The sequence below is a fragment of the Larimichthys crocea genome, chromosome VII (assembly GCF_000972845.2).
Source record: "Larimichthys crocea isolate SSNF chromosome VII, L_crocea_2.0, whole genome shotgun sequence".
In the NCBI taxonomy this organism is placed as follows: Eukaryota; Metazoa; Chordata; class Actinopteri; family Sciaenidae; genus Larimichthys; species Larimichthys crocea.
Window position 1 is genome coordinate 14,830,143 of NC_040017.1, and position 12,238 is coordinate 14,842,380.

General features: G+C 38.9%; 2 protein-coding genes across 3 annotated transcripts; one reads left to right on the forward strand and one right to left on the reverse strand.

Annotated features, from left to right (window-relative positions):
- Nucleotides 1-1,888: 1,888 nt before the first annotated feature.
- On the reverse strand, nucleotides 1,889-4,874 carry cryba1a (crystallin, beta A1a). Its single transcript, XM_010735800.3, has 6 exons — nucleotides 4,797-4,874; nucleotides 4,286-4,352; nucleotides 3,997-4,115; nucleotides 3,611-3,752; nucleotides 2,884-3,026; nucleotides 1,889-2,417 (listed from the first exon to the last, which is right to left on the reverse strand). Exons 2-6 carry the CDS (start codon nucleotides 4,322-4,324, stop codon nucleotides 2,270-2,272), a joined length of 591 nt encoding a protein of 196 aa, XP_010734102.1. The 5' UTR covers nucleotides 4,325-4,352; nucleotides 4,797-4,874; the 3' UTR covers nucleotides 1,889-2,269.
- Nucleotides 4,875-8,030: 3,156 nt separating this feature from the next.
- crybb1l3 (crystallin, beta B1, like 3) lies at nucleotides 8,031-11,648 on the forward strand. Of its 2 annotated transcripts, none has more exons than XM_010735798.3 (6): nucleotides 8,031-8,110; nucleotides 9,146-9,219; nucleotides 9,323-9,441; nucleotides 9,537-9,669; nucleotides 10,353-10,495; nucleotides 10,666-11,648. In XM_010735798.3, the coding sequence occupies exons 2-6, from the start codon at nucleotides 9,154-9,156 to the stop codon at nucleotides 10,832-10,834; spliced, it is 630 nt and encodes a 209-aa protein (XP_010734100.1). In that variant the 5' UTR covers nucleotides 8,031-8,110; nucleotides 9,146-9,153; the 3' UTR covers nucleotides 10,835-11,648. The 2 variants fall into 2 exon arrangements, with proteins under 2 accessions (XP_010734100.1, XP_027136466.1); XM_027280665.1 differs by lacking the exon at nucleotides 8,031-8,110 and adding an exon at nucleotides 8,174-8,277.
- Nucleotides 11,649-12,238: the final 590 nt, after the last annotated feature.

The following is a 12,238-nucleotide window of genomic DNA, read 5'->3' on the forward strand; positions in this document are numbered from 1 at the left end:
CTTTTCCTAAAGAGAAACGTAAAAAAAAAAAAAGTAACCTCATTCACTTAAAAGAGCCGGCTCTTTGAACCGGCTCATTCGCAGCCAACACATCACTACTTTATTGACGAGGTGTGTCTGGCACACACACAAGGAATTTGTTCACTTTGCTCTCAATTGTATGTTATGATATTAATAAAGTATCTCTTCCTCTTCTTCTTCTTATACAAGTATAGACATAAGTACAGTTAATATGAAAGGGACTTGACAGATTAGATAGATAGATAGATAGATAGATAGATAGATAGATAGATAGATAGATAGATAGATAGATAGATAGATAGATAGATAGATAGATAGATAGATAGATGTAGAAGTAACAACACAGAACAGGCACACACTACACACAGGCATGAGGTAAAAATGGTGACACAGTATAAGAATAAACTCTAAGGAGGAAGAACATATGGTTCTACCTCTAAAAAAATATACATAAGAAAAATATACATATAGACTCTTGTGCAATAACTTGTGAAAAACTTACATGGGGAGAGTGCAATTATGCATCCATCATTATTATGCCCATCAATCAAATCAACTGTTACAGAATGAGTCTTCTCTCTCTGCACAGAGGGGAGTCATGGTACAGATGATTATTTTTGAGCTGCAAGAGTCTCCAACTGAAACTGCTCTGTTCTTTGAGCAGGAGGTCATGTAGTGAGAGTTATTGTCCATGAGAAGTTTATGGAGCATAATAAATGCAAACATAAACATAAAATAACTCTCTCTTTCTCTCTCTCTCTCTCTCTCTCTCTCTCTCGCTCTCTCTCTCTATATTAGATATATATATATATCTATATATATTATATATCTATCTTATAGTATATATATATATACACACACACACACTAACACCTATATATCACATATATATACATATATATTATATATATATATATATATTATCTTATATATATTATTAATTATATATATATATATATATAATATATATATATATATATATTATATATATATGTATATATACATATATACATATATATTTTAATGTAAAAAAATAAGAAATAAAGAAACATATGTGTCATGTAATCTACGGGGGGCTGCATGTTATTAGGAACATACTGCTGAGCAGGTGTCATTTTGTACTACTGTAGGTGTCAGATTTGCTTTATGTATGTTTTATGACTCAGACTTTTGTCACATTGTTAATAGCGCAGTATGAAAATTGTCGAAAGAAATGTGAAAAAAAGACTAGGTACTCCAGCAGTGCAGCTGACTATTTGGACCTTGTTAAACCCTTTTTCACTCAAGCTTACACTTAATACACATGGCTACCAGCTAATATCACAAATACTTGACAAGTATGGAGAGTTTCTCTATGCTTTAGAGACTTAATACCCAATATATTTTTTGTTGTTAATAACTTGGTTGGTTCAAGATTATTGAGTTCATCTTCTTTGAAATTGCTAATTCAGTAATGCAAACATTAGGGATCTAAGTGAAAATGAAATTCATGCTGTGGTTTTCTTATCGATGCTGTAATGCTATTAAATGTTATCAGTAACCTTTATGCAAAGGCTGTTAATGTGTGTACGGTGCAGCAACCACAATACATACCCCTGTTTGTTGTGCTTTTGCAAATTTGAGTATTTAAGTGTGTGTAACCTTTGTTACAATGATATCAGAGGATGGTATCCTCACAGTAAAGTGTTAAGTTGCACTCACTGACTTACATGTTGGTGATGTGATTTTCCTGTGGACTTGTACTCTTCCTTTGTTAAAGGTTTAAAGTAACATTTGATGTGAATACAGCATCTGTGGACTGCTATGGTTGGATTCAAATGGAGAAATCTTTGTATAAATATGAAAATAAATCACAACACAGCACCAGTTTAGCAGCAGACTCTTGTATTTCTGTTTATTTCATGTTGCCCATTTCTCCTTTGATCATTTGTTTACCCACAAATATGACAACCAATGACTCTGAGAGACATTATTAGCCCTCTTCTGTCCTCAATGGGGGCGTCAGGCAGGTGCTTCTCTTCAGTTTTTTCTTTCTTTAACTCTTTGTCTTCAGCACATTTCTTTTTATTTTCATTTGGCAACAGAACAAAACAAAAAGTGTGATTTTTTTACTAAGATCTGACAGAGCTGGCTAAAGCTTGGAATGACTGGGTGAAGGGACGTGGGGGTGCGGAGGAGGAAGAGGGAGAGGAGGACATGGAGCCGGAGGAGGTAAAGAGAGAGAGGTTGGGTGAGGTGGCTGCAGGTCTCACTGCTGGATTCGACGCAGCGACTGCACCTGGAAGGATTGAGCATGGGAGCCCCACTCTCTGTAATGTTTGTACTCGCCACCATGACGATCACACTCCATGATGTACTGGTAACCACGGTAACCTGGAAACTGGTAGCACACCCAGCTGGAGGAGCAGAGGAAAACAATGATTAATGATAAACATATGGTTTAAATGAAACATTGTCTAATCACTGAGACTGAGATGTAGTCTTATTATTGCATTCCAACAATGCATCTCATGAGTTTTATCCTAATATAATACATTTCATATATAACTACAAAAGTGCATTGTTGGGGTACTAATAGTCACAAATAAAGTGACAAAATGAAGTTGCAATGAATAATGAAATACATAATAGGATAGGATCAGAGGGTGGTCAAGGGTTTGTGTCTATTAGCAGTATGAATTATAGTTTTTCGCTCTCTTGAAACAGCAAAACAAAGTGTGCAAAGATTCTTAAATGCATTGCAACATGCTTGTTAATAGCTGAACGATATTTGTTATATATTTTATTACTTCTTAGGTTTAAATGCTGTTGGTTAATGCCAGCAGTCACATGTAAGAGGCCCGTAAAGAGATTGAGACCTACGAGCCGCTCTGAACTTGCATAGATCCAATCTCATTGTTGTCCCAGCCCATGGCCTGCAGAGAGGGGTAGTCATCGTTTATCTCCCACTGGCGTCCCATGAAGCTCTCCTTCTCAAACAACACCATCTTGGACTCCTTGTGGTTCTGTGTGCACATGATGCAAGAAAAGAAAAAGTTCAGCACAGGTTATATACAAACAAATACATACTTCTACCTTTTCAGGGCTTCAACCATCTCGTCTTTGACAGAATCAGCCTTTAGCTGCCATTCTTGGCTAAGTCAGTCTGTTTTAGTATAAAGAAAATGTGATGTAAATAAGACACTGAACACAGCAATATACCAGGTTAGGATTCTATGTTTGTTCAGTAGATGCTATAAATATTTCTGAAGACATCCTTCACAAGGTGAGGCAAATCTATTTTCTACTTCTGTGTAAATAGTCATAAATCTTACAAACATTTAAGTTCACAGAGGTTGAAGAAAGCCTTCTGTCAGGGAAAAAGTTGTATAATTCTCTCCATATTTGTACAATTTATGTAGAGTGTCCAATTTGTTGTAGTGCTTAAGATCACACTTTATTACAGTCTATTTTTTAGCTGCAGACAGCAGCTGGTATAAGTATAACTCTGACTCATCACATGAGAAACTAGGGTTCTGATCCCAAGTGAGTCAACTTGATGGGTCGTATTTAGTGCATTTTAATTCTGAAGAGGGACACAGAAGCTCACAGCTGAGCAGATGGGGCGGAAGGACATCATCCTCTCAATGTGGTAGGCGTTGCTGCCGCTCCATGACTCCCAGTGAGGATACTCTCCTCTCTCCAACACAAACTGCTGTCCACAGAAGCTGGAGTGCTCATATCCTGCCCAGCTGTAGACAGCAAGCAGATAGACACAACATTCAGGACCATTAAGAACAGATTGATCATCAGATGAATCACCTGCTAAAAATGGCTTAGTAGTACATTTGTAGACTTATTTACAGTCAAATAAACCATTAAATAGTCTATTTAGGCATCAATATCTTTTTTAAATGAAAGATGTTGCTCAATTTTAAGATTATAAATGTGCTGACAGTTACATCTGATAACTGCTGGGCTCTTTGGCAGACTTACGCGCCACACTCCACCTTCAGGGAGCGGATGTTGTCGACGCCACAATCCATGATGTTCTGGCAGGCTGAGGTAAACTCCACACGCTTCCCCTGGAAGTTCTCCTGGTCATAAACTGTGATCTGGAGAGGACATAAATGCATACATGTAGCATGCACATGCCGCACGCACACACTGATGTGTGTACAGACACACACGTCATTGGCATCATCATCAAATGTACCACTTGTAGTGTAATGTACTGCAATCTACTCATGTTGATCATCATCCTGAGGCGAGACATCACACTCACCTTCCATGGTCCAAGTGGGGTGGGATTAGTCAGAGCCATGCTACTGTGTATCTCAATGCTGATTTACCTTCAGTGTAGAGACAGGGACAGTCATATTTATGTTTATACATCACACAGGTCAAGCACTAGATGTAAACTATTTCACACCTGTTTTTAAGCTACTGTTTATTAGATATGCAGAAGGAGTATTATTTGTGTGTGTGTGTGTGTGTTTGAAATATTTTTGTGAATATCAGCTGATCATATTATTAAAGGAATCTTGACCTGTATAAAATAATTCATCAACTCTTGCATGTTATCTGTAACCTTTCTTGAAGCTACTACATGCTCACACTAAATGGAGCCAGCTGTTGACGTAGGCACATTGCTATTTGTTCTCCCAGTGCATGGTCAGTATGTCTATGCATTGACCTCTATACATTTACATGGCTCAGCAGAAACAACAAAGACAAAAGACACAAAAATTTAAAGCGACAATGGCCTACACAAGTCTATAAGAAGGAGGGCTTACCTGACCGGCCCCAAAGAAAAGCAGTGCAGTACTCACAGGGGGGCTCCACAAAAACGATGTCCTGAACCCAGAGTAAATGGACCTATTTATACATGCTGGTGCTGAAAAGTAGCTGGGCCTGTTGGTCGGTTCAGGAGTCAGCACATTGCTGTTCCAGTCATTGTTAAGCACTGAGCTACTGGGCTTTAGTTTGACACAGTGGGACTGGATGGAGGGCACCGTGCCCAGTGCAGATAAGCACAAGTTCCAAATGGTCCATGACCAGTGGGCTGGACCAAGTCCCAGCACGGCCTGGTCCAAGAAACAGATCATCACAGATGTGCCAGTGCAACAACACATTTAGTGGTGAAGCACAAAAACAGAAATGGTCGGCTACAGAGAGAACATTTTGTCTCTTTGACTTTGTAGTTACTGGTATTTAGACTCAAAATGATAGAGGTGTCTAATAAACAAGCTGGATTAGAATTTTTAATAATTTACTTACTGAGTCCTTTGTGCTCCATCTCCAATGTGTGCACCATGTCCACCTCGACTGACCCCACATCTCCCCGCATCTGCATCTCCTGTCACCGTTTCACTCAATCCTATAGTCCCATAGTATAAGCACATCATGCTCAGTCATGCACGCACACAGTCACAGACGGCAGGCGTGTTCATGCACTCGCACATACATTCAGAGCATACAAAGGAACTCACACACATGCACGTTTACACAAATCTATTTAGGCTATGATAACTGACCATGTCCTGTACTTTTGTGACTTTAATCCTTTTTTTCCTTTATGGCAGTAAAATAACTAATAATTAAAACACTAATTTAAGCCTAAAAACTGTTGCAAAAGCACATTGTACACAAGTGCTGTACTTGAGTACAAATTCAAAGTACTTTACTTGAGTATTTCCATTCTATGCAACTTTATACTTCTACCCTGACAACATCTCAGAGGAAAATCTTGTACTTGTTTTTTCATAAACTGAGGGATTAAAAGTTCCTTTATGAGTTGAGCCAAGTTTCGTACTTCCTCAGCTAAATAAACTACAAAAAAAAACTGCAAAAATGATTTGCAGAAGCCTCTCGACAGGTCAGTGCTTTCAAAGCAGATCACCTAACTGTCTAAACTTTAAACTCCGTCAATGCATTTTCATTGTTTGCATATTACAAAGTTGATGGGTTGGTGAGGAATGAAATAATTGTCTGAAACAATAAACTTGTTTGAGGTTTGTTTGGACAATCGCTTAATCTCTGTACTGATACAGTACATGCAAAAAAACCTTTCGGTATGTATGTTTTGTATGCAGTAGTGGAATATAAGTACATTTACTTGACTACTGTAGGCTACTTATATACAGATTGGAGACTTGATACTTTTCAGAACAACCCTGTATATTATATGTTATTCATGAAACTACCTAACAGTATGTAGAGCTGTTGAAAGTCACCATGACAACACTGAGATGCTGTATTTCTACTTAAATGAAGTTTTTGACACAGGACTTGTTGCAGAGTATTCCTACAGTGTCATGTTGCTACTTTTGCTTTAGTAAAATATCTTCCAACTCTGTCTGTATAGCTTGTATGGTATCAATTTGAATGAACATCTTAGTTTAACATTTCACATCCTTCCCTGTGTTTAGCATAAAGCTGAACAAAGGGCAGGTTGATGTATGAGAACCTGACGGATGCAGAACCTAAGCAAACATTGACATTTCTCCCACCTCTTATTTTCTTTAAGCAAGCAAAACCAATCTCAAAACTAATGCTGTTCTAACTGTAAATCCGGTATGTAGTATGTAGACTTGCAAAGACAAAGGTTAGACTAAAACACCAAAATGTGAGCCTCAGAAATGCATCTAAACTGTGGTCACACATATGCAGGGCTGCATGATGGTATTAAGATCACCAGTCCTGTGGAAAGTCTATTGTGCTGTAAATTTGCATTTAGTTGATGCTTTTATCCAAAGCAACTTACAGGAAGCACTTCAGTATCTTGCCCAAGGACATTTCGACATGCAGACTGTTGGAGTCAAGGATCGAACCACCAACCATCTGATTAGTGGACGACCCGCTCTACCTCCTCAGCCACAGACATCTGAGCTGTAAATGTTTGTTTTCGAAACTGTCACTGAGCACAAAGAGCAGTTCGCTCTACATTAAATGATTACAATCATAGTGAAAATTATCTTTTTGCCTCTCTGCCTACTCTATAAATGTCTAACACAGCTCAGATGTCAGTTGATGTTGTCTTTGTATTGTCAAAAACATAATATGACATTTGCTGCGGCTTCCTTTTCTATGATCCAATAATCCATTTTCAAGTTCAAGCTGTGAGTAGTTGCCCACAGGCCATTAACAGCTGTCTAACAGCTGCTAAACATTCACTAGAATTACATCAAATGGAAAATCACAATTTTCTAGTTCTTCTGCAAGCATCTAAAAGCTCATAGTGCCACAGGTGTGAGAGATCCATGGGAAAATATCCATTCATCCTAAATGTAAAATCAATTATATGAACACAGAGAAAGCAGCCAGACAAAATGTGGATCTTTTGATTTGCTGAAACTGAAACATAATTGTGGTCTTAATAGCTGTATTTATATCATAAGTCATAAAAAGAAAATATTCTGTTAATGTGCATACATGTCACTGTTTCAGTACAAATGCATGTGTGCACACGGCATGAGTGAGTAGGTAGGGTTGTATGAGATGTGTGTATGTATGGATACAGCCTGTCCAGCACTTTAATAAGCCAAAAAACTGTTCAACACTCGTCTGTCTAAACAATAGAGAGATGGATGCCACTCCTGCAGTCAGCACATTACACACACAGGGCTCAAAGGCTTGGACCGGCTTCACTAAGGATCAAAAGAAAAAAAAGAGAGAGAAAAAAATGGAGGTGAAAGACAAAACCAGATCACAGAGAAAGCAGAGACAACGACAGAAGGGAAGGAAAAAAAATAGGAAAATAAATTAGAAAGAAAGTGAGACGTGAGGGCGCTGACTGCAAACGTAACTGTGTGTGTGAGTGTGTATGTGTGTGGGCTAACTTTCTGCTGATGGCAGTGACTGTCCCCGGTGCCCCACAATGGTGCCGGACAACAAAACAGGCAGCCGACTCAGCATGACTTGTCTGCAGATAAGCATCATGACCTTTGATCCCGCACCATGCTCCAAACAGCTCCCAGCCAATAAGAAGTCAGAATCCAGCCTCTATAGACACAAACTGGTAGTGAATGTATATATATATCCCCACTGGCACGCCTTGTGTCCATCACTTTCTCCAAAGGTCAGTCCATTTGAACCTGCACTTGTAATTGTAAGTTTCCACTCTTGTAACTCTTTAATCATTGGATGTTGAGAGGAATACTGTGATTTTCTGGTCTACTAACATTTTGGACTGAAAGAACCAAGCGTGGATTGGCTCATCTCTTAAAGCTTAATTCTGGACCGAGTAGATGGAATATTAACATAAAATGCAGCAGGGTATGATTTTATGTTTCAGTGCTGCTCTCATATTCAGTGGCTCATCCCAAGTTATGATGAGGAGAAAGACCAGGGACTGTGCCTAATCCTTTATCCTTAAAGAAATGGATCATGGCAGGTTTGGACAGATTAGTTCTTTATGGCTGGTTAAATTTTGCTCTCATGACAGAAATTCAGGGCGTGTACTGGGAAATTTATAGAGGAAATTCCACTTTGAGGGCAGAACCTTATGAAAATATGTTGCTAACAAAAGGTTGTTGAGAGTGATTTGAGCAAGCAAAACAATAAAACGCTGTACTCTGCTTTTACTGGAAACACAGAATTATGTTTTTTTGCTCGGGTGAAAAAAGATTTCAAGTGTTTTGTTTGGTTTGTGTTTGGACCATTATAGAAGAAACGAATTACAAAAGAAAGCTAGACTGTTTTCATGATATGTTTTAACCTTGAGGAGCAACTTAACGCCTCGTGAAAATCTTGTTTTTACTGACTTCAAATGATTTTACTGCAGTGATGTATTTGTGCATTCCAGGATTAGTTGTTGGGCATGGTTGCTTAGCACCCATCAGTTATTTTGGTTATGGTTAGTAACTCCAACGGGATGATGCACATTCAAACTGTTTTAAAGGTGTAAATCAAGTGTGATTTCACAGCGTGCTCAAGCTAAATCTAGAAAAATTGTCCTTTTTAGCCCTAAGGCAAAAAAAAGAAAAGAAAGTTTTATCTGATTTAGTCCTTTGGTCCTAAAGATTTTCTCTCAGTATTTTGGAGTACATTCTGTATTCCGGCTGTCATTAAACAGTAAATACTTCATAAGCCCACAGTGCTCTCTGAAAATGCTTGACCTACTTTCTATTTCTTCTCTCCCTAGATCTGATCATGTCTCACTCAGGTGCTCAGGGCAGTATTGGCAGCCACTCTGCCATGCAGATGCACAATCACAAAGTACGTCTACTTGTTTTTCTTTAATCGACTAATAAAATAATAATTATGCAATGAAGATATTTGATATTAGAAATGCATGCATTAAGCTTGTTTAATTTTTCAGATATACCTCTATGAATATGAGAACTTCCAAGGCCGCAGGATGGACCTGTTTGGAGAGTGCCGTAACCTGTGTGAGAAGGGTTTCGACAGAATCGGCTCCATCATTGTGGAGTGTGGACCGTAAGTCAAACCTGCCATTCAAATATGTGTTACAACAATGTATATCTTTAACCCAATCGGTTAGAAGTAAAATATCTATCTGTCTGTCTATGCAGCTGGGTGGGCTATGAGCAGCAGAACATGACCGGTGAGATGTTCATGCTGGAGAAGGGAGAGTACCCCCGCTGGGACACCTGGTCCAACAGCTACAGGTGTGACCGTTTCATGTCGGTCAGGCCCGTCCGTATGGTAAGTTGGGATAAGTCTTCATGGCTGCCATATTTCCTGTCTATTGTGGCTGTTGTCGACCCTCATCTAACTTCTGTTGGCACAAAGGAAATAGCTTTTTGTGGTTGCAGTTATATGTGTATTTATAGGCTCATTCCACTGCCAGTATATTTGGATTAAAGCTTTTATTAGCTGACATGCCACTATTTTTCAATTAAAAAATCCAGAAAACTGCGCATACTCAGTGTTTTCCCCCAGAAAACAACATATCTATTCAAACCAGTATAAGTATATTATAACAATGACAGTATTCATGCATCCATAATGATCTTGACTGGACATTTCTTATTTGAAATCTCTCAGAGAGTGAACCAGAAGCTGCACCAAAATCGACAAATATCTCATATATCAGCTCACTTGAAAATTATATAAAAAAAATAGATGTAATTTATATATTCATTATAATATTTAATTTATGATTCTTGACTTTTGTGGAACTTGTTTTATTTTTTAATTCTCTTTTAAACTTTAAACTTCCAAATCGCACCTTACATGGAAACATGCATCCCAAAGCCATTGAATAGAAACCAACGACCAATTTGGCAAACTGTACCACGTCTAATGTTATGCACTGAAACACAAGAAACAATTGTAAATATCTACTTGGCAACAAACCTGACTTCTTCTTTGTTCCGATCTTATAGGATCCCCAGGACCACAAGATTTGCCTGTTTGAGTGCCCCAACTTCGAGGGTCGTAAGATGGAGATCTGTGATGAGGATATTCCTAGCCTGTGGTCTTACGGCTTCCAGGACCGCGTTGCCAGTCTTCAGGTCACCGGTGGAACGTAAGTCATTATTAGGCACCTTTTACTGGGAAGAGTTCATTTGACAGTGTATGACAATATCTATTGAGGATAGGAACAAGAAGAAGATAATCCAAAATGAAATCTCACAACATAACATAACAGTAGAACTTTTTTGATTCACACATGTTTCTCTCTTCTTCCCGACACAGCTGGGTGGGCTACCAGTACCCTGGCTACCGTGGCTACCAGTATGTGTTTGAAATGGGTCCTTACAAGCACTGGAATGACTGGGGAGCCCACCACCCCCAGATCCAGTCCATCCGTAGGGTGAGGGACATGCAGACACACCGCAGGGGCTGCTTCGAGATGACCGCATAGAGAGGAGTCCAGCAGACTGTGGGCTAACAGGAGGGAATAGCAAGGGGTCAGGCCTGCAATGCTGCTAACCATCCCTTGGAAATTCTTCAACAGCCACTTAGCCACATAAGCGAATGGCTTTTGAATATTGTTACTGCTTTTACTGGTTGGATTTGGGAGTATGTGGCATCGTGAATGAGATGTTCTGATTGACACAGACTTCCAGAGTAACTGTATCACCTGTAAAAACGGTAGCAATGCTCTCTGTCTACAGACCTCATATTTATTGATGAAAGCAGGATTATAGGGGATTAGCAGATTTAAGTTGATAGTTTTTGTTTATTAGTTTGTTTCAATGCTATTATACCCCTTTTATTTTATTTTTATTTATTTACCTATGTATTTCTAGCTGAAATGATGCCAATAAGCCTGTTCACCAGAGCGCTCTCCCTCTCCTGGGATCCACAGATTTTAGAGAGTAAAGGGATAAACAATCACATCACTCCTCACAAAGTACTACCATGGACAGCTCTCAGCTCTGAACATGCCCTGCAGTAAGTTTGCCAAGCAGAGGGAGGCACTATCTCCTCATCACAACGCAATAGGCTCACTTCAGTGACTGGAGGAGGGTACTAGCCAGTCTGTGATTTAACAAGACAAAGGTGGCTGTGCAGGGTTGTGTTTTGCAGATGTGAATATCTTTTGGCTGGCCCTGTTTCAGCTTATTGATGGGGCTGTCCAGAAGATTTGCATTGTACACTTTCTCAGGGATGCTGGCATCTGGAAAGCAACTTTCCAATGAAAGAAATGAAATAAAGATCTTATAAATCTCAAAGAAAAGTAGTCTCATCTTCTTTTGTGTATTTCCTCTTAAAGTCTGTGTAAAGAAAGAATAAATATGTGTTCTGAGTTTGTCAGACCAAAGAAGAAAGTGTTATTGACAATCCAGCCAAATCTGAATGATTAATAATCGAGAAATATCGAGAAGTTTATGAAATTAGGTGTCAAAATCAGGTAAAAAGCCATTTTGAAGCGAATGAAACGTGTCAGATGAGTTCAGAAAATGACATGACTAACTTTGAAACACTCTAAGTGTGATGAATTAATCACTGTCTCTCTGCTCGGGCTGCAGGGGTATGCTCAGGGTGGCCTCAGTGTGTCATCGAGCCACCCTTTAGGACCGCCCACAAAGTCCTTGACTGAAAATGGATGAAAGACTGTTTTAACCTCTAACTCCACATTTCAGTAATATTAACCTCTAACTCCACATTTCAGTAATATATCGTTCAAGTCTTTTCACATGTTTTCATCAACTATTTCCCTATTTAATGCATTTTGAAAGAAAGTGTTGCCTTCACACAGATTTTATACTTGATCAAGACTTTTTATTAACAGTGAATATGTGCAATGTGAAAGGGCTCACTG